At 40.1% G+C, this 22,413-nt stretch overlaps 3 protein-coding genes across 3 annotated transcripts in view; 1 reads left to right on the forward strand and 2 right to left on the reverse strand.

Moving 5' to 3' along the window:
• Window positions 1-1,670, reverse strand: part of exosc1 (exosome component 1) — a 12,645-nt gene extending 10,975 nt beyond the window's left edge. The window contains exons 1-2 of the mRNA XM_015060270.1: window positions 1,572-1,670; window positions 389-504 (exon numbers count right to left, since the gene is read on the reverse strand). Of these exons, the coding sequence (XP_014915756.1) occupies window positions 389-504; window positions 1,572-1,629 (174 nt within the window). The 5' untranslated portion in view covers window positions 1,630-1,670. The remainder of the gene's footprint in view (window positions 1-388; window positions 505-1,571) is intronic.
• A 1,093-nt stretch (window positions 1,671-2,763) lies between these two features.
• pgam1b (phosphoglycerate mutase 1b) lies at window positions 2,764-6,722 on the reverse strand. The gene is made up of 4 exons (XM_015060274.1): window positions 6,351-6,722; window positions 4,702-4,976; window positions 4,174-4,354; window positions 2,764-3,388 (listed from the first exon to the last, which is right to left on the reverse strand). The coding sequence occupies exons 1-4, from the start codon at window positions 6,487-6,489 to the stop codon at window positions 3,219-3,221; spliced, it is 765 nt and encodes a 254-aa protein (XP_014915760.1). The 5' UTR covers window positions 6,490-6,722; the 3' UTR covers window positions 2,764-3,218.
• Window positions 6,723-8,210: 1,488 nt separating this feature from the next.
• pi4k2a (phosphatidylinositol 4-kinase type 2 alpha) lies at window positions 8,211-16,573 on the forward strand. The gene is made up of 9 exons (XM_015060272.1): window positions 8,211-8,736; window positions 11,651-11,851; window positions 12,727-12,858; window positions 13,516-13,669; window positions 13,809-13,870; window positions 14,715-14,814; window positions 14,990-15,123; window positions 15,216-15,275; window positions 15,429-16,573. The coding sequence occupies exons 1-9, from the start codon at window positions 8,404-8,406 to the stop codon at window positions 15,588-15,590; spliced, it is 1,338 nt and encodes a 445-aa protein (XP_014915758.1). The 5' UTR covers window positions 8,211-8,403; the 3' UTR covers window positions 15,591-16,573.
• Window positions 16,574-22,413: the final 5,840 nt, after the last annotated feature.

Raw genomic sequence — 22,413 nt, forward strand, 5'->3', positions numbered from 1 at the left:
GTGATCGGCCCTCATGGGTGATCGGTATCGGTATCGGGAGGAAAAAACCTGATCGGCACATCTCTAATTTATAATGTTATAATATTCACATAGTAAGAAATTAACTGTTGCGCTTATAAATTAATTCGTTGCTGTCGTGCAACAGACTGACTTTGAGCAAACGCTTATTTCCTGTTAATCCAAAAATGTGACCACTGTCAGTCAGCTCAAAATAAAGTGACACTGCACACTGAGCTGCTCACTTTCATTACTTTGTGTGAGCCACAGCCCACAAATTGCACAATGCTCGGATTCAGGCCCTTGTGTGAACCTCGCTGGCAGCTTTCCAAAAGTCTGTCATCCACACCAGCTACACAAAAAAACTCTGCCTCTGCCTTGTGAACCTCACCTCCTCTCCCTCGTTCTTCCTCATTACGTAGCCAGCGAGGGAGGAGTAGATGTAGCCATGTCGCTGATACACTCCGGTGCCTTGATTACAGTCTCCTACACTGCATAGTTTCTCACCTGAACGCAAAGAGAAAAGGAGTCAGCGAAGGGAACATTACATACTGCTGTGTGCAAAATGAGTCGTACCTCTGGTAGATTTTAAAGCGATCTTTTAAACTGAGCACAATCTTTTCTTTGGCTGGAAGGAGGTAATGTCTAAAAATCAAGTTGATGGCAACCTCAAAGACTTGGAGCTCATCACTAAAGATAAATCAAGTGCAAACATTAAGGATTGTATTTTTATAATGCTTATAAAATTATTTTGTATCTAAGAATCTGACAGGGGGCTGAGTAACTCTTTATGCAACGATGCATAAATCGGTAGGCAACTTGGGTTTAAGTGCCTTGCACAGAAGCACATCGAAGTGGGACAGGAGGAAGCTGGAGTCAAAACATCAACCTTCCAATTACAAGATGACTACACATCGAGTTACAATATTAATGGTTAAATAAATATTTCAAGAAATACCAGCTTCAGCTTAAATGGTGAGAATCTGAAGGTAGAATCTAAATTGTATGGTAATAAATTTAATAGAACTGTAATACAGTACAGGAGGCTTCAAAACATACAATTAAAGGTAGAACTTTTGTAGTTTTTAAAGATTGTGATATCTATGTTTGTCCATTTAAACCAGTTATTTAGTAATTAATACATGAACAGATAACGTTAATCCTCATAATGAAACTGAATGTGTGGGGGGGTGGGATGCGGGTGGAGTCAGTGTGTTCAAAACAAGAGTGCAGAGGAATGTGCAGCTACGCCTGGGGCGACGGGCAGGGCAGGAGACACCAAAACAGCTAAACGAAGTCGAGGGGGGGGGAAAGCAGTGCGTTTAACTATAACATATCTCTCCCATCTTGTTTTGCGGCCATAAATAAAATTTAGCACACTGTAAGTCTACAAGAAGAGGCAAGTCTCTGCTCACGTGTGGCTACTTAGCTGTTTCAACATGTCTGACTGTAGCTGCATTTAACTTTTCAGCGACACAAAAGCCTCTCCATCACCCGAAACATCAGCAGCGCTACAAACACGGTCTAAATTCCGAGTGAACACACATTTGAAACACTTTAAACGGAGGACTCACCTGGGACACACAATCTCAGGGGCGACATGTTTTCGGGAAGAGCACAGAGCAACCTCATTGGCTATGAAGAAGGCTGGTCTAGATTCTGATTGGACGGTTTTCTTTCTTCTTCATTTGTCCCCTTTTTTGGCGATTGGCCAATCGACCGTAGGCTACATTAGAGCCACCTAGTGGTCAGGAATTGGAACAGACGAGATCTTCCATTCTATCAGTCCAGCCTTCCTTTGAGACGTTTTTGACTAGAACAGGGATGTGCAACCTTTTTACAAAGAGCTGTTTTTGTCCTAAGTCTACTCAATTATCAAACAGAACGAGTGTTAATTGCAAATCGCATTTTATTTCAGTATACTATGGTTTTATGTGACATATCAACCTCACAACGTGTTTTATTGTGAAGTGTAAGGAAAATAGAAGTTTATTTTTAAATCAATTAACAAATAACAGTCTTAACAGTGTGCAAGCAGAGTCAATACCTTTCACTGCAGCTGGAATACTTTCAGGGTGACTCCATCAGTTTTACACATCATGAGATTGCTTGTCTTGTACATAATTTGCCAAACAGTTCACCCTCTGTTGTATTAGGTAGCAAACATGAGTGAACAGCAGTTTTTTAAGTATTGCCACAAATTCCCAATAAAATCTTGGTCTGGACTTTGAGTCTTTTGAGCAAATTACCTTGGATCAAAATCCTCCCACCACAGCTTCATGTTTAGTGTGATAGGGATGCTCAGTGAACTTCCATCCCAATCTTTAATTCTCTAGCATGTTTTCTTCCAGTATTGTCTCATACTTAGCTCTGTTCATATTGACTAAACTGTTTTATAACTCAACTCTGCTTTTATCTTCTCAACAACCTTATACTGGTTTATCAGATCCTAATAGAAAACATAAAAAAATTTGTATAAAACATGAAAAGTTTAAAGGGTGTGCATGTTTTTTTAACAAAACTTTATACATTTCCTCATTGCCTTAAATAGCAAGAGTTTATACATAACATTTCTGATAACTTATAAAAAACCAAAAACATATATATACCCTGTAACCTCATCCTTCTGACTTTGAACAGAACAAATTGGGTTGCCTTTAGTTTTCCAGTTAATTAATTTATATACGGCAGGTAAAAACCAGTGTTTCCTAGAAGAAAGTTGTGCTGGTGGAAGAAAAAAGACCAAAGACTTGTAAAAAAAAAATGTAATCATTAAATTATGTCTCAACATTTATTCATTTTTGCCACAGCAAACAAAGTTCACCATCGTACAACAAAACAGAACAATGCACTCATCCTTTTAACAACATCAACCAGTGGCGGTCCGGTTCCCGTTGAGCTTCATCTGCAGCCACTGGTCGTCCTCGACAGATCTGAATCCAATCTCCCTTCTGCTCTCTGGTCCCTAATTTCCAATTTGGTCAGTGCTTTAACTATTCTCGACAGTCTAATAATGAAATGCATGTTTCAGTGTATAACAGAATAAAGACCAATAAGCAGAGTATTATTTCTAAAGTGCACGTTTCGGGTCTAATTGTGTACAATTTGTGACGCCACAAACATTAGATAACCGTTTTTTTTGTTTGGTTTTTTTCCTCAACTCAACGTGGGAGCAGTACACGATTGGTCTTCATTCTGGGGCTTCGCCGGGTCGGACAAGTCTATTTCTTGGCTTTGCCCTGAGCGGCCACCGCTTCCATGGCCTTCCTGACGGTCTCCTCATCTCCCAGGAACTGCATGGGTCCGGTGGGCTTCAGGTTCTTGTCCAGCTCGTAAACAATGGGAATGCCTGTGGGCAGGTTCAGCTCCATGATGGCTTCCTCTGACATCCCTGGAAAACAGCAACAAATGCAAAGCAGAAAATATGTTTAATTCACTCAACCTTCAACAAGGCAAATCTCATTAAAAATCCAAGTTAATGTTAAGACTTCAGTGCTTTATCAACTGATTTATAGAAATGCACTGATTTGAAAATTTCGGTATATCTGATATTACGTATGACTGGAAACTGATATTTATCCTGCTCTCCATCACTGTCACATGACCAAACTAAATCCACATGGCCAACACGCTCCAGAAACAAATGGCAACACAATGGATATAAACATCTGTTGTTATGAAATTGGCCTGGTTTTACTTATCTGGCTAATAACGACATGATAAGAAATGAATTGCATCGGCTGATATCAATATATTAAATATCCCTATTAATTTCTATAGACTAAGCCCCTTCATATATGGCTTTCACTAAACTACCCAACAATGTTACTCACACTGGGTTTCAGGCCAAATCAGAATGAAAATTATGAAGCTTATTTTAATTAATCATTCAATTAAATAATTGCTTATTGCCACAGGCTTAATTACACAATTAAATTCATAACAAATATCTCTGGTCATTATTCATAGATTCGAAAGGCTTAAGAATAGAAGCACTTTCAAATCATATTGCAGCTCAAGCTTCTCTTGGAGTTTTTATTTTCTTAAATTAAACTCAATCTTATAATTTTCATTTAAAAAAATTCCACAAAAACCTCAACACGAAAGAGCACAAATTAAGTGCAGTGAATTACAACATGTGGGTTTTGTCTCCATGATGAGCTTTTTCTCCCTTACCCTCGAGATGCTTGACGATGCCCCGCAGGCTGTTGCCATGAGCGGCGATAAGCACCCGCTTTCCTTTCTTGATCTGGGGAACAATTTCCTCGTTCCAGAAAGGAAGCGCCCTGGCAATGGTGTCCTTGAGACTTTCACAGCTGGGAAGCTGATCCCCGGTCAGGTCACCATAACGCCGGTCCTGCCACGAAAAGACAGAGTTCCAGCTGTCAGACGTTTCATGGTCAGACTACACACATTTATGTTTTATAGGAAAAAAAAAAGAAAAAAAAGAAAGCTTCATTAGATGCGTTTCCATTGACCATGCAATGACTACAAATTGGAATAACAACTTCTTCACCTCACACAAGTCACGTCATCAACAACCGGATGTTACTACCGGCGGAAAAGACGAACATAATGACAGGAAGTGTTAAGAGGATGACGTTTTTAAATGACTTATCACGTGGACAAACTTATTTACGTGTGATTTTAATAACACATTTGTAATAGAAACTCAGGTCGTGTGTCACAGTTTTCCTTGTTCACCTTGCTGATATTCTGGTAGTAGTTGTGTCCTTCGTCCATGGGTGGGGGAGGAACGTCGAAGGAACGCCTCCAGATCTTCACCTGAGCCTCCCCGTGTTTGGCAGCAGTTTCTGCCTTATTCAGCCCCGTCAGGCCGCCGTAGTGGCGCTCGTTGAGCCGCCAGGTCCGGTGGACGGGCAGCCACATTTGGTCGATGCTGTCCAGGACATACCACAGGGTCCGGATGGCCCTCTTAAGGACAGAGGTGTAGCAGATATCAAACTCATAGCCAGCATCTGAGGGTAAAGATGAAACAAGAAACATTTTAATGAGCATTTGACAGTGGGAGAACTTATGTGCAAGATTATCCACCTTTTCTCATCTTGTCAGATTCATATGGGTGCGTCATTGTAAAGCAGAAAAGTGATAAATGGCCTTCCTATCGCTCTATAAATAAAAATCTGAAAAGTGTGGCATTCATTTGTAGCCCCCTTTCACTCGTACACCACTAGAATCAGGTGCAGTCGACCCCAACCTTCAGAAGTCACCTAAATACGGATTATAGGGCTGTCATGGAGGAAATGCCTGTTGTTCACTTGTAAGCATTACATCCCTTACCAAACAGCTAAGTTACAGTGGAATGGCTTAGATCAAATAGTCAAACAATGGAATGGCCCAGTCAAAGCCCAAATGTAAATCAAATTCAGAGTCTTTGCCAGGACATGAAAATGTATATGTTAAGATATTTTAAAAAGACTTACAGCTGTAACTGTAGGAAAACACACTTCTACAAAGTATTGACTCTTTTCAGCAAGTGCACACCACACTTTTCAGATTGTAATTAAAATTAAAACACCATTTATTATCGCCCTGTATCACAATTAAGCATCTGGTCTGTATTAAAAGGTAAGGACCCTTTTGCAAGGTGCTGTACACAGATTTTTAAGCCATTTAACATACGATGGGAAATATGATTCTGAAGAGAAACATTTCTTACAATATCCAATGATTATCTTCATGCTACATTTCACTTTCCAAAGAAATTAAGCATTTTCTTCTTTAAGGTCATCGGCCACATGGTACTGCCTGACTAAGAGCTCTGGATGATGTGTCTGCAGGGGAATTTGAGGTCAAATTAACAGTGGGTGCACGCATGAACACGTGTTCAAAATTCAGTGACTCATAGGAAATTTCCACTTGGCAAAAGGGAGAACAAAATACTGAAAAATGAGAAATTGTCTCTTAATAATCTCCACCTTTTCTTTCTGGAAAGAGCCTTTGTGAGGCATAGAAAGCTCATTCACTTCTGCACACGTTTTATTTTAAATCTGAATATACATTTGAATAGATCTAAGTGAAGCAATGCCATGGCTGATTTAATTTGTCTGACAGGTTTCACTGAACTGCATAAGTCCAATCCGAAAATACTCCTTTTTTTTTTTTGGTTTAAACAAAAATGTCAAGCTAAAGGGGGAAAAGCCATCTGTAAGGAAAATATAAACGACACAGAAATACGTCCTCTGTTTGCAGGTGAATTGTTTAATGGAGTCCCTAGCCTGCCTGTTTCTTCAACCTCCAGTTACATAAGCACCATCTTTTCAGGGGCTTAACCCCGCGGCCCGGTTAGAAGAGAGAGAGTCAGATTAGACCTGCTGACCGCTGTACCCTACCTTTCAGGGCCTGTCCTCCCCTTTTCGCTTCCTTCTCTCCGGCCTCGCTCAGGTCGGCGTCGAACCAGCCACAGAAGCGGTTCTCCTGGTTCCAGGCGCTCTCTCCGTGGCGGATCAGAACCAGCTTGTAGGCGGCCATCTTCACTCCAATGCCCTCTGCGCGGTACTTCCGGTAACTTTGGTTCTTCCAAAAATGCTGCAGCGACGCCGGCGGATTAGTTCTGACTCCGCAGCAGCTCCTAAAGAGGGTATTAAGAGAAAGAGTCGTTTTTTTGGGACAACCCGAAAAGGGAGAGCGTGTTAGTGAAGAGGGGTTGAAGGAGAAGCGTGGGTGACGAAAGGGCTTCCCTTCTTCTCTTCCGGGTGGTTTCCACAAATCAGAAGGCGAGCTGAGTGAGGCGAAGGAGAATAGAGGCAAGAAGATGCGCTCTGCGGCACGTCCACAAACCCAGCTCTGCGTCCTCCAGGCTGACACAAAACATCTGTAATTTTCACCCAAACATAAAAAAAGAAAAAAAAAGTTTATTTATTTATGAATATAATTATCTGTCCATAACCTGTAGAATACTATGGTACTGCAAAGAATCCTGCACACTAATACACAAAAGTCTAATAAATGTATCTCTCTTTGCAATATAAAGAGATCACTGAAAAGTGTTTAAATAATACAATATTTAATTTTAGAAAATGGAGAAGTAATCCCATTTTAACTAATGTATAAATAATATGAGGCAGTATAAAAATAAATGTTTCTGTATATGTACAATGTACAGCAAAATCAATGCTTTTCAATGATTTTTTTTCACATGTGACAATGTTTTTTTGATTATTATACTTCTTTTAAGAAAGCTTTGTATTTCCTCTGAAATGATGCCATGTTTGTCAGGAAGATACATTTGTGGGTTGAGTAGCAAAGAATACAAAAAATAAAAGTAAAACCACTAAATTTCTCAGAACATCTGTCAACGCCAAACAGCTTAAAGTTGATGTATTGTGGTCAAATGCTGGTCACATTAGTTAACAACTAGGACTTATTTTGTTTTATTGACACAAATCTTTAGGCACAGTTTATTAGGATGCTGCTTCTGACATGGTATGGCGTTAGAGGGACGCTTAAACGTTATTTGAGCAACAGGCAACAATTTGTGAGAAACGTTTGTGCAATACTCACAGTTTCCCACAGGGGTCAGTATTGACACGCAGTCATCTTCTAAACAACAAGCCATGAAATATACATTTACTGTAGAACAACTTTGAATGAAATTACTCATGAATAAATTAAAATGAAAAAAATTACAAATTAGGATAAATACATGGTATTTTATGCAACTGACACTGATACTGAAAGAACATGTGTCTTTGTAATTAATAAAAGTCTATTGATTTTAATTAAAGCTAGGCCTGTTGTTGATCAGAATCATTTTACAACAGAGTTGTGCAGTGATTCATCTGTATTTATGGTATTGTGTGGAGGTGAGGGATGGGGGTAACTAGTAAGCTATAAAGGTTCATTGAAAGCAATATGTAAGCTATAGAAAATAATCATAAGAATAATAAAATCAAGTAGGGTTTCATCAGCAAATTAATGTCCTTCAATGTCTCACTGAAAAATAAAACTGCTTCTTGCAGTTATTTCATTAATATATAGGTCTCCATATAGGGCTCTGCTAGAATTTTAGAGAAATCCAGATACTTCAGATCCAATTTATTTGAAATAAGTCACAGAATGTTTCACAAAGGCCTTTTGGTAGAGGTAATTGATTAGATTAACTACACTCTCACATGTATGTTGTGTGCTGGGTGACTGTATCCAATCAGCATTTGCAATGAGGTTACTGACATAAGGATTTCAACGCTGATTGGTTGCAGATCAAAACACTCAACAGGTCCCGCCTTTTCCCGGAAGATGACAGTCATCTGATTTTGTTAGCCAGCGTCAGAGCTAACCAGCAAAACAACTGTCCTGCCTTTTGTTTTCTTCCTTTTCATCCTCTTTCTCCCTTTTGTCGTCTCCTAACAGAGGATAAAATAACTCTTCAGGTACCTTCGAACCATGGACGAGACAAGTCCGCTTGTCTCTCCGCTCCGGGACTCTGGGGATTTCAGCTACACGGAGCCTAACAGCCCCCGAGGCGCCTTCGGGAGCACACCGGGCTCCGTGGTGCGCATCCCGGCCGGGAGTCCCGGACGGAGCCTGGAGAGGCAGCCGCTCTTGGACAGGGAGCGAGGACACGCTTCTCGGGAGCCGCACAGGAACGAGTTCCCGGAAGATCCCGAGTTCAGGGAGATCATCCGCAAGGCCGAACGAGCCATAGAGGAAGGGATATACCCAGAGAGGATCTACCAGGGCTCCAGTGGAAGCTATTTTGTCAAAGACTCTCAGGGGGTAAGAGGAGCGGCTTCACATCTACATCCTCAGGTTACTTAAAGGTTCCCAGAGCTGTCTCCTCACAGGTGTGACAGGGTTGGGGTTCAGCTTGAAGAGCCCTGAAACATATTTACATGTGTATTGGGACAGAGTTGTGGTCGATTGTTGATGAAGGCCTTCTCTAACAATGCGGTGATGACTTGGCAGATGGACTACAACACATTGAAACACAACACACACTCACACTCTTACCCAGTTAACACAGCAAAAAACTAAGAGGCAATACATTTAGGCCTAATATAACATATAACAGCCCCTTGACGGCATCATTGGTAAAGAGAGTTGATTTTTTTTTTCTTCTCATATGTGCATTGTATAGACAAAGAGCAGATCCTTGGTAAAGTGTGCTCCAGTAGCCAAATCCACTTTCCAAACAAAGCTTTAAGATGGAGAGAATACTAACGAGAAGCTTAGTATTCAAAGACCACATTATGACAGACTGCTGATGAAACAAGACTCATTCAAAAATGCCTTCTTATCCCATTAAGCAAAATGTTGCAAAAGTAGTTATCTACTGTATACAATTCAAAAACACTTTATTTTACCCAAATGTTTTCGTAACTCATGTAATCCAAATATCTTCATAGTCATTGTAGATGGTGGACAGGAAGGACCTCCAGTAGCACTCAGTCTTACAGCTACTCCGAAGAGGCCTCTGACTGAAGACTGTTGCTTTATGATGGTCTCATGACTATCATGACATGCTAACAGCTCAATATCAGGGCAGCAGAGATGATATTCCACAGCAACATGTCCTGGATGACCCCATCAGCTATTTGCGAGCACTGCTCATCCTTCTCTTTTGCTGCTCCTTTTGTTGGTCTTCCAAAAAGTAAATCTCACCGATATATTTTTCCAAACAAGTCTTGCTTTTTCATGGTTGAAAAATTATAACGGTATGTCCCAGACTCCTAAAAGGCTTTAAGACACAATGCTAATGCATGTTGGGACTAAGCCAGCATTGCAATTTATTACGGTGTCGGTCTTTTAGGATTAAACTAGTTTGAAACCAATCCTTTGCTGCGATAGTGGGTCTGCCTCTTACTTGCTTAACAGATCTGCAACTCATCGTCTGTAGCTTCAGATAGCGTTAGTGACTGAAGAGTGATCGGTTGCACAACTTGCTTCAAACCACTGACTGTCCGTTACTTTTTTTTAACTGAAAGTTTTTCTTAACGGACGCGTTAGGCTTTCATATAAGCTGGAAGAAAAAGTATTATTTTGTTGTCCAGCAAACGGATCATGCAGCAACACATCGGCATGACGTTGCGATGACTTTTTGTGGTTTTGAAACTGTAAACTTTTTACTTTTGGCATACCGTGATACTGATGAGAGCCAAGGTCCTTTTTAAAATGCTCTTATCGTTTGAGTTTGACTGTGCAGACAGATGCTAATCATTTCGGGTTCATCTGCTGGGGAAAAGTCGCATGTCAGTGCTTGTTTAAAGCCTTCCATCATCACATCGATCAAACGCGCTGAAGTTTACTTTAGTTGTTCTTGCAATGCAACTTCTACTTTCTGTGGTGTTTTTTGTTGTTGTTTTCCCTCCACAGAAAACTGACTCTTTGATATCCATTTGGACCAAAAATGTTGAACTCGCATGCCTTCTTTGCTCTAGCAGGAACTCAACAAATTGAGGCACGGAGCCTCGGATAAAAACCAAGTCACCATGGAGAAATCAGGGAGCGTTCCTCTTCAAATAAGAACTTGAAACCTTCCTAGTGGCCACCAGATTAAATGAAGAACCTTGAGCCACTCACATGCCATGCCTTCCTAATATGTCCTCATCAATGTGTCCAATGTTGTGCAAAAAGAGGGAAAAAAAAAAATCAAGAAAAAGCGGAAGTCTCTTTTTGAAGTTTACATTTAGACCCTCAGTTTCAGTCTATTCGACATAAAAAGAGCCACAGCCTTTCGTTTACCTCTCTCATTTCGACTTGAGGTAATTTAAGACAGAAAAGGCCATTGTAGGCGAACCGCAGGAAGTTTTTACTCTACTCGGTGACCTCCTGCCATTGACCCCCACCACTGCGCTTTTTTAAGTTAGTCACCGCTGTGCTAAGCAGTCATGTGCTACTTCTCTCTGAGGATTTTTTTGTTGTAATTGGTGGGAGTGTGTGTAATACAAGAGACATGTGATTTCTATATTGAATTGTGGAATCACGGCACACCCCAAATCTGTCCTCCTCTTATCAAACTTCTTATCCTCTTATCTGTTTTTTTTTGTTTGTTTTTTTTAGTTTAAGGGCATTTGCAGCTCATTCGGTGCTGTTTGTAGTTTTAATTTGTGTACGTTCCAACAGCTTAACCCGCATTGAAGCTTTTTGTAATGTCTTCATAGTGTCCAGCTTTATCCCTTCATAGTGTCCAGCTTTATCCCTTCATAGTGTCCAACTTTATCCCTTTTCACACTACCTTGTTTAAATGTATTTTACAAAATTATTCAGACCCATTTAACTTTTTTTTTTCATTTTGTCACATTACATTAACAAATTTAACTGTACTTTTTTGGATTTTATGCGATCGACTGAAGTAGAGCATATTTAGGAAGTAAAATCACATCCTTCTGTCTGAGTTCATGCTAAGTCAGAATGGATAGAGAACAATAATTATCAGGCTTTGCATGCCACACTTTCCAGAAATCTCTTTGTAACTATCATTCAAATGCCATGAGTAAACTTTACATTGTTGCACTGTGTTGGTCTGTCACATAAAATCCCAATAAGGCACATTGAAGTTTGCTGTAATGTGTAAGGACGCTGCGTACCTTGTTTGTTGTTTTTAGCGTGGATTTCTGACCAATGACGGACTCGTAAACTTTTCATCTGGTACAAAATACAAGCATTTCCCCCCCCCTCATTGTCTTTGCAGAAAATTATTGGTGTCTTCAAGCCAAAAAATGAAGAACCGTACGGCCAGCTGAATCCCAAGTGGACGAAGTGGCTCCAGAAACTGTGCTGTCCTTGCTGCTTCGGCCGCGACTGTTTGGTTCTAAACCAAGGCTACCTCTCAGAGGCCGGGGCCAGCCTGGTTGATCAGAAACTGGAGCTCAACATTGTCCCCAGGACCAAGGTATCTCCACTCACACCACTGCCTACATATTTCCCCAAAAGCCTGATTTATGCCAGCCGGCAGAACTTCAGCAGATCTAATTAACAGGATGCAGCAGGGCAGAAGGAGAGTCGAAAGAGCCGGAAAGCGAAGTGTTATATTTCTGTTTATGTCTGGCTGCCAGACAGAACTAGTTTTGGATGTAATTATTGCATATTTATATTTATGTTATTTAAAATTGTTCTTCACGCATCCATGGTTTAACAGTGCAGAGCTGCTGTTGCTGCTTTTGTTTCAAAATTGAATTACCCTCAGCAGAAGAGGAGTTCTGGTCCGGTCCATACAGTGCCTTTACTCTTCTTCCTCAACTATGCCTTTGTAATTTTTACAAGACACAATTGATTGATTGATTTAATCTTCAGTAATTTGATCATTTTGTTCAAAGACTAGTTTGAAAAATCTTCCTCCACTGTTATAAATAACATTTTCAAACTAAAATAATCTGCCTAATAAAAATCCATGTGATCTTTCTTGTCTTTCATGAATAGCCTGTTGCTCCAATATTTTCCAAGTTACTTTTGTTTAATAATTAGAGCTGCACAATTTAAGGACAGTTTCTCTTATAGGGTTTTATTTGTGAGACACTTGGTGCTATGGGTATTTAACTTGACATTTTATATCCTACCAATAAAATGTAAGCTTTTAAATATCGTTTCCATATGAAATGAAGCTATAAGTAGGGTTTAAATGTATAGCTAATTTTCTAATGGCTCTATTATTCCTACTCTGCCTTAAGCTAGAAGTCTAATATCTCCCAAAAAGTTGTCAAGAAACGTCATAAAAGCCTGAAATGGTTTTTTCCAGTTACGATTTCGGAGTCGTCGTTGTCGTTCCAGGTGGTGTATTTGGCAAGTGAAACATTCAACTACAGTGCCATAGACAGGGTCAAGTCTCGAGGGAAAAGGCTGGCTCTGGAGAAGGTGCCCAAAGTTGGTCAGCGCTTCCACCGAATTGGACTGCCACCTAAGGTAAAAAATAACGATGCTTATAGAAAAACAATTTTTTTATGAGGTTTTCACATTTCCAAAGTCACTACCTGCCTATTTTTCGGTGACTTGTATAAATATTTTAGTTCTTTACATTTATTGCTCCAATGTAAAGATTTTCTATAAGCTGGATTTTTATAAGCTCAAATTCAAATGACGCTTTAAATGCACTGAGAATTAAAGCATAACAGCAGGTCAGTGCTCATCAGTATTAAGAGTTTGTCACATGACTGCCAGAAATAGTCTTCAGTAAAACCCGTTCTCTGTCTTTTCAAACGGAAATCTAAAATGAAAGAAAAAAAAAAAAAAAAGAAGAAGTGACTGTAAATGCAAAACAGAAACCGGGCCACAAGACAGAATTGGATAGTAAGGTAATGAAATCTACTGTACATCTGGAGGCTGTGCATGCATAATTTGCTAATTTGCTTTTCCCCAGCGCTTTTATTTTCTTCATATTTTGAGTATGAAAAGAAACTGAAGCTAAATTAATACCTCTGGATTTTGATCAGAAAGTGATGTTGCCAAAATATGCCTGGGCTGTCTTCTGATGTGCACAGTTGAGAAAAAAAAATGTCCCACCCACACATGTTAAGATTTTTAGTTTAGTTTTGTTTTGTTTCCCTTTCTAAACTTGGTCAGGTCGGGTCCTTCCAAATGTTTGTCGACGGATACAAGGATGCAGATTTCTGGCTGCGGCGGTTTGAAGCGGAGCCTTTGCCGGAAAACACAAACCGTCAGCTACAGCTGCAGTTTGAACGCCTCGTGGTCCTCGACTACATCATCAGGAACACGGGTAACTGTGCTCAAAAACATAGATATTCAAGTTCCAGTATTTATTGGGATGTAGTTATTGGATCAGGTTTTATTAGGATCTCTAACGTGTTGCTTCTTTTGAGATTTCACTTCTGAATACGGCTTTTTTAAAAATCTAGATAGAGGAAATGACAACTGGCTGCTGAAATACGACTGTCCCATGGACTCTGGTGGGAACAGGGTAAGCACACACACACACACACACACACACACATTCTTGTACCTCTATTGCTCTGAAGACTTTGCATTGACTTCCATTCATTTTAGTAACTGCATTTGTGCCCCATTCCCTCACCAATACCACTGTATTCTGACCCTAACCTTACCAGTACTTAACTCACACCACATCTCTAAACTGAACTATAAAAGCTCAGTACAATGGGAAAAAAGTGAGGACTAGAGAAATGTTCTCACTTCCCAAAAAAGATTTCCCTTTGTTTGTTAAATGCGTTTTTCAGTTCTCTATATTTGGCATGCTAATTACACACACAAACACAAACTATTTGGGATCAGTAGTTTAATTTTGACTCGTCCTTTCAGTAAAAGTGACATGAGTACAAACCTGTTCACCACTGTTTTCTTAACGATAATGTACGGTCTGCTGCATTTTCATTGATAAATTCAAGAATAAATGCACCTGTGGTAAATGTTGAAGTTTTACTCTTTGGAAGAAAGAAACTTAAATTTTTCATCTCCTGTTGTTGCCTTCCAGCTCCTTTAGGGAGTACGTATTATAAGCAGTAGGAAAGAAGAATTTGTATAAAAACCTATGACATGTTTGTGCATTTTTTTTTTTGACATTTTAAAAACACACGGACAAGTATTGCTCTCTATCCATCAATCTTCACGGAAGCATTTTAACAGGAATATCATTTTATGATGGGGCTTTAAATGTTGCGGGCTCCTCAGGGCCTAACCCAGCTCTACGTTGACCCATGGCTAACTGAGAGATTTGTCTTTTGTTTCCTACAGCGGCAGATCAAAGTGCATGTTTTGTGCTGAATGTTTGCATTTTCCCCCTCCAGGACACAGATTGGGTTGTAGTGAAGGAACCCATCATCAAGCTGGCAGCTATAGACAACGGCCTTGCCTTTCCTCTCAAACACCCCGACTCCTGGAGAGCTTGTAAGAAACTACATGCTTACCAGTAGACTGATGTCTCACACAAATGTATCCTCAAAAGTCTATTTGGTGTATTTGCCATTTCTCTGTTTTGGTGACATAGCAGCAGACTGTCGGTGTTGATGATCATATTGTTTTAAGACGCTGTTAAGAAACTGTTTCACTGTCTGACTTGCAGACCCGTTCTACTGGGCATGGCTGTCCCAAGCCAAGGTGGCTTTCTCCATGGAAATCAAAGAGTTGGTGCTTCCCAAGCTATCTGATCCGAACTTCATCAAAGACCTGGAAGAGGACCTCTATGAACTATTTAAGGCAAGGAAAGCCTCAGAGTTGACGTAAATTGAAGCTGCAAACCGAAGGCCAGTTTACGTGAAGGTAACAAACATGTTGACTTTTTGTCACAGAAAGATCCGGGCTTCGACAGGGGACAGTTTCACAAGCAGGTGTCTGTCATGAGGGGCCAGGTGAGTTCTCTCCTCTCTTTCCTAGGATTGCTCTGAAATCTGAAATCGAAACCCCCACTGGAAGAACTTTATCTACATTGCTGTTAGGGATGTTTAAGTTTAATCTGAAATGAATGTTTTTGCTTTCTCGTATTCCTACCATTCCATCTTCAGATCTTAAACCTGTCCCAAGCACTGAAAGACGGTAAATCCCCGCTCCAGTTGGTGCAGATGCCCCCGGTTATTGTTGAAACGGCGAGGGCGCCTCAGAGAGCAAACAGTGAATCCTACACACAGAGTTTCCAGAGCAGAAGACCGTTCTTCACCTGGTGGTAGTGCAGGAGAAAAGCAGCAGCAGATCGCCGTGCTGACGGAGCGTCCGTGCACGGATGGAGGAGAAAACAGATTTTTTTTTGTTTTGGGAAGAAAAAAAGATCCTGCCCATCCTTCCCCCCTTCTGGTTTTTTTTTTTTTTTTTTTGTTACTACAGAAGGAAAGATATTGGATGTAGGAGTGAGGCCAAAAGAAGAGGGATTCCCCACAATATCTTCCCTGTTTGCATCCGTGCCTTGTGTGAATATGATCGAAGAAGGTTCTGTGCAATGACATTTCTCTGCACTCATGAGTGCATGTTATGGTTGCTCACACACCCACTTGCACACCACTCAGAACCCTCGCGTTCATTTGTGTGTGTGGTTTTTTTTTTTTTTGGACAAGAGGCGTTTTGCATTCCATTTGTTTTTCTTTCGTTTTGTTTTCCTCGCACGCCTCAACACTCGTGCCGATTTCCTCTCCCACGCTGGCAACAGCAGTGCCAATACGTTTGCTTTTCGTCGACTATGAGGTTAACTCTCACACACACGTAAGAAGCGGTTTGTATTTCTATACACTGACCATGTGAACTGGATTCACGATACGCATCGTTTCTATGGTAATCAAAATCTACGTCTAAGCCGTCTGAGGTGACGTTGCAAAACGGAGGTACGTACATTTAAAGAGATTAAGGTAGGAGCCATGTTATTTGTTTGCCTAATTAGTTTTTTTTTTCTCCTTGCAAATTAATTAAATAATTAAAAAAGAACAAAGTTCCGCTTCTGTAACCAGACAGGTGGGTGGTCTGTACCCGCCCCTGTTTTTCCCAGTCATGACGATCGATTCCCCACCTCCTCTGGACGTTTGTGGCTCTTGGGGTCGACCCAAGTAAACGAGAAGTAACATACTGCTGAACTGACATGAATTGTTTTGTCACACTGCACTGTATAATTTGTATGTAATATTTAATGATAGATTATAACTGAAATATATTCAATTAATACCGATCTGGTGTTCTTTTGCATTCTTTCCGTCTGAACCGGTAGAGCCAGTTCTTTGTCTGAAAATGATGTCCGCAATAAAAACATTTTGTCAATGGCGGGCGAACATATTGTCGAGCATTAAAGCTCCGTATGGGTTCAACTTCAGTCTGAATTTCCAGGACTGAAGTTAACGTTTGCCATCGTAAAACAATCCAGTCGCAACATCAGCGATTTATGTAAATACTTCTTTTATGAACAGCTGTGCTCCACTTGCTGACCGAATAGTCATCAGATCCTGTGTTAATAGCCACTCAACCCAAAAATGAAGACCGTTCTTTGAGTAAATCGCTTCAATTTTTCCGTCTATCAATTTGTTTTAGTCTTGGCTGCTCTCCCAAGCTGGGAACGGACTAGGCCTCCTCGGCACCAACTCTTCTAAATTTAAGCTAAAGGAAAATGCCAAGAGAGTTAGCTATTGTAGATAAGACGGTCACTGCGTGAAGGCATTTAAGAGTTGTAAAAAAAAAACCCCTGCAAAATCCCTTTAACTGATGAAAGTACTTGGTTAAAACTGAAAGCAGTTCAGAAACCACTGCATTTGACCGTTTTGTTTTCTTCTTCTTTTTTTAATTCCTCTGATTTTATTCCATCTGATCAAGTAGCTGTTTTTAATGAAATACAAGTAAAGAACAATACACTATCAGGACCACTTACACCCCATAGACCTGCAACAGCATGCTTTTTAAGCTTAAAAATCATCACACAAATAATCATTTGTTTGCCCAATAAATTTCAGGATGCTTGTTTCACACTGAAACGCTGGGAAATGTTTCACTTTTACTTTCAATAGATTTAACCGATGTAAGTTTAGATTTTTTTATTTTTTATTTTTTTTAAGTGTGAGAAAGCACCGTCTTATCCATATTACGTATTCAGAAACTTTTGTGACTCCATCTTATTGGTGGCATTGTTGTTCCAGGACTGATTCTGTCTGTTAATCCAGAATTCAACAAAAAGCTGCAGGGAGCATTTCTATTGATGAAGCTTTTTTTTTTTTTTTCTTTTCTTTTTTTTTTTTTTAAATAACTGCTTTTAAATGTTTAAAAAAAGCATTGTTACTGTACAACACATTTATCTAAAAGAAATTCCACATGCCACTATATACAGCTGTGGAATACTGTTATCGTTCCACACAACCTCTTGTTTTAAACACGCACGGTTTGACACGATGGTCCACCTACAATCTGGTTTTAGCAGACGCAACAACACAGAAGAGATTTTCCTGCAGTATCGCACTCTCTGCTTTTCCAGGTAGAAATTTTGGCCAGAGCTGAAAACAACACATTTCCGTCGATGCAGAACCAGGGTCCTTCCGTCTTCTACTAGTAGGCATTGTTTTCAGTGGAGGATGCGGTGAAGGTAGCGTTCAGAGTCTCTGGCGCTCTCCATTCTAATGCCCAACCTCCATGACGATGGCTTGACGGGATTTTGATTCCCTGTAATGTCTTCCTCAGCTGGAAACTTAAATGTCTCCAGTCTTTCTGACTGATCAGCGTCATCTTCGACAGAGTAGACAGCTAATGGCTCCTCGACCCTGAAGACGGAAAGGGAACAGTAAGTTCATCTGACCCCCATGAAATCCTCAAACAGCAATAATTCAAGAGAGGACAGTCATAAATCACAAATGCAACAAATGGCTTTTATGCACGAACATTTTCTAATCTGGGTTTGTCCCTGTGAAAGAACAGCAAATGGAGATTTCTCAAAAATATTTTTCGATAGAACTATGTTTAATGCTCTCATTAACAGCACTTGGTTGCTATTTTGAATAAGTTAGGGACACTATTGTCACATATTCCTAAAGGCCCTTATAGCAAGTCTTTCTAACAAAATGTCCTGATTTACATTGCTTTGTTTTATCCCTCTTCTGAGTCAAGGTTTGTCTAGGTATTAGGTTTTTAGGAAAATTAAACCGGCACATACTTTCAATAGTGTGTGGTTCTTCATTACTAGCCAGAAAAGGCCAGCTTTATTGCAGCGAGGAACGCGAAACATCAAGTATGAGGCGTCTTTGCGAAAAGGTTTGTAGGCAGAGCAGAATTCAGTGTTGGTATGCCTGGTCCTTTCAAGACAAACTCAGAATCCTACCATCAGACGTTTTCACATACCTGAGGTACCCCGACGTTCTGAGCCACTTGTGTTCACCGTGTCCTTCCGCTCTTATTCCGGTCTTGTTCCTGGCTCGGACTCTCAGCCCCACCAAGGCCTGGGCCAGGCCCGCTTCATCTTCTACCTGCTCCTCTTCGCTCCGCTTTCCCGCCTCTGCTCCTTCCGGATTCGCTTCCATGTCCTGCCACACCAGCTTCGCCCGATGCTCCGCGTTTCTGTCCCCCGCCGTTCTGAACAGCCTGTGCAGCTGATGCAGGTTCACCCCTGAGAAGATGTTGGAGCAGCCCGACTTCCTACTGCGTCGACTGGAAGGTTTCCACTCCGCAGGCAGGCCGTTCTCGGTGGAGCTGACTTCTGAGGCCTCTGCCATATTATTATGCTTAGTTGTTTTGTTTTTTAATATATCCTGCACAAGAATCAAAAAAGGTAACTTTGAAAAAAATGACTGGAAGATAAAATAATTGAAAAGAGAGGGGAAGTCTAAGAAAATAACCCAAGCTGTTCAAGCTAAATAGAAGAGACTTCATTTGGAAACTTCCTGCCACAGCAGACAAAAGTCTCTATATTATTTTATTAACATAGTTAAGCCAAAAAATATCCATACCTCTACTGGACTAGGCCAAAAGTAGTCTTCTGACCTCAAGGACTATGATCAAAAAGTAAAAAAACCCCATTGGAAACAGGGCAAAGGCTGGTCAGGACATAAAAAAAGGGTTTGATTACTTTTAAGCAAATTAAGATTTTTACATTGATTATTGCAAGAGTTTTAATAATTTTGAGACATTATTTTAATACAGAGTAAATAGATTTTTCAAATGTAATATTTTACTTGAAGTTTTATTATCTTTTGAGAGATGTTTGAGTCTTGTAAGAAGCAAGCTTCTTGGCCTAAATATGAGTGTGAATACTTTTGGACTTACCTATACATGTTGAGTCCTAAGAAAAATGTCAAACCTGCACAGCTCAAGCCTATCAATAATTTATCATTTGGTAACAAATTCCACAAACCAATAAATCAATCTGCTTAATTTTTTCATGTCTGCAGCATTGCATGCATGTCCTGAAGTGTCCCACACTAAGAGATCTCATGTTTTTCTGTTGATTGAATACAGTTTTCTATAAATTATGAAAAATCTACACTTTGTAGAACTAGTCATCTTGCTGTTCTCTGAGAAAATGTTTGAACTGAAAACGACTGTATTGATCAATTTTGCTTCAGACTTTAGATGCCCAACAGATTAATGAATAATGATCTTTCTCCAGAATATAAAAGAACATAATTACTGACAGTATTTTCTCACAGCATTTTCATGAGGTAGCCCAGAGGTTCTTTCGTTTACCAATTAAATGACACTCGGCAAAAACTTTTTCTAAACCGAGAAATAATGTTGCTTACTCTTGAGAAGTTCTTTTGCAAAAAAAGAAAAAAAAAAGAAGAAAAACACAAATGCAGCGTGGTCCAATCATAATGCTTACCTTAGGCTCTGTGGATTGAATGAGACGGTCTGACTCTACACTACAGTCGGGCACTGACAACCTAATTACTGAACCAGCATCTAGACTGCAGCCTTCACCACCACCTAATGCTGAGCCGACCCAATTCCAACCGCAGCGTCAGAGGCAAATAGAGCCGCGGGTGAAGGAATAATCAAAGAGTAATCCAGCAGTGACGTCAAGCCCAAGGCGATCATCTCAGCGTCAACCTGTAAACAAAGAGGGAGAAAGAATTTTAACAACCAGGAAAAGAATGTGCAGAAATATCAAGGCTGAGAGGGATTATGTGGAGAACGGTTGTGTTGTTTGAATGTGGAACTACACATCTGTTTCCTACAGCTGTAGATATGTGCCATAACTCACAACAGTCTGAAGCTGGAAGCCCCCCCAGCCATCACTGTAATCTCCCTCCATTGATTGTCTATCAGATTCAGGTCTGGACTTTGGCTGGGCCACGCCAACACATGCTAACATTACATCCAGTAATAAGCTAAGTTAAAAACGTGTTGGTAAAATTAAACAATTGCTTTCAACTTAAATCCATCAGGAGTATGAACAATTTGGGGCTTAACTTTATGTCGCACTTTGTTTCTTTTTGTTTGCTGTATCGTGGGATATGTGATCGAACAAGAGGTTTTCCTTGCCTGTGCAAGCAAAGCATGCTTGACAATAGAAAAGCCTTTCACTTCTCACTTATTTAGCAGGATCCTGGCAAGGAGGCCATTCAAGCAGTTCTTTCAAAAATTATACCTGGAGGCATTTTTTATTCCTTGAGTGACTTTTTAAATCTAAAAGTCCAGTTTTTTAATTAGATGCCCGAATGTTACTTTACAGGTCAATGTGCAAATAATCATCCTGGACTAGACCTAATCATGGATGGGGACGATCCCAAAAATCGTTTCGAAGAGTGACTTAAATGCATTTTACTGGCACAAGATGAATGCTTGGCAGGCCAATTGCAGATTTCTGTTTTTTTTTTTTTTTTTTTTTTAAAGTGTGTTGAGTGACATGAGATTTGATGTTTTTCTTATCTGTTTTTAGTTGCATGGGTATTAAAAGCACTGGGTAGAGTAAACAAACAGGAAGCAGGGATTAAGTAGTCTAAGTTGTCTAGTAGCTCAATTAGAAAAGCTGGAACACAATGCAGAGGTTCACTAAAAGAAAACAGGATCAACAAAACAGTGATCCAACTGAGAATTAAAGGCACAGCAAGAGATATATAATACCACTACCACAGACAGGACATTAAGACTAGCCTGGGTTAAGGTCAAGAGAAAATAACGAATTGGTGCACTACATGTAAAAAATAGTTCAAATAAACTGCAGTAACCCCGGATCTCCTTCTTAAATATTTCTCAACTGTATCTTCATTAGAGGGAAATTCTTCAAAATCCAGCAGTAAACAGGAAGTAGCAGCAAAATGACTGGACTCATTTGATGCAACATTTGCTTTATTGATTGTAAAGCCTGTTAAGTGGGTTCTACAAATAGGTTTTTCAAAAATATCGATAAAGTTAAACAATTCTCTGATTTCATGGTATGTAATTTTCCTTGTGACACCTGAACGCAACGTCCATCAGCCAGCAGGTGTGTGAGTGCAATATAAGCAGCTGTGAGGCTCCGCTTCAGCAAATTAGTAACACTTCATTTCTTTTGGAGAGAGTTTGCAAAAAAACTGAATATGAGTAGACTTTTTGTCGGACTGCTGAAATCTCGACGGATTCAACTTTGCAGAATGTGTGTTGTTCAGCAAAGCGCAGCTTACATCCGCGATAAACCCCCCAAAGATAAAATAGGCGGTGTGGTAAGTTCGAAGCACCAAAATAGATTTTCTTTTGATGTTTTGTCAGAAAATTAAGTTGTTTCTTGTTTGACTCATTTCGTTTGTGTTTCTTTCTCTAAAGGAGTCTGTGTTTGTACTTGCTGTGATGTTTGTCGCCGTCCTCGGACCTTCCGGTTGGATTCTATCAGACTTGGACAACTACAAAGGCCGAGAGTAATCCGGACACGCCGGAGAGCCATTTTGGTGTGCTTGCCGTTGAATATGGGATTTGACTATTGTTGGCTACTGTAATAAAATGTAGTATCATGACGGGTGTGCGGTTTTTTTTTTTTTTTTTTTTTTTTTTTTTTTGGTAAAAGTTTAATTTTACCACCCCCCCCTTTTGGGGCGCAGTGGGGGGGGGCGCACAAAAATCCCC

Source organism: Poecilia latipinna, unplaced genomic scaffold, assembly GCF_001443285.1.
Source record: "Poecilia latipinna isolate Pla-1442-1.1 unplaced genomic scaffold, P_latipinna-1.0 Scaffold1698, whole genome shotgun sequence".
Lineage (NCBI taxonomy): Eukaryota > Metazoa > Chordata > Actinopteri > Cyprinodontiformes > Poeciliidae > Poecilia > Poecilia latipinna.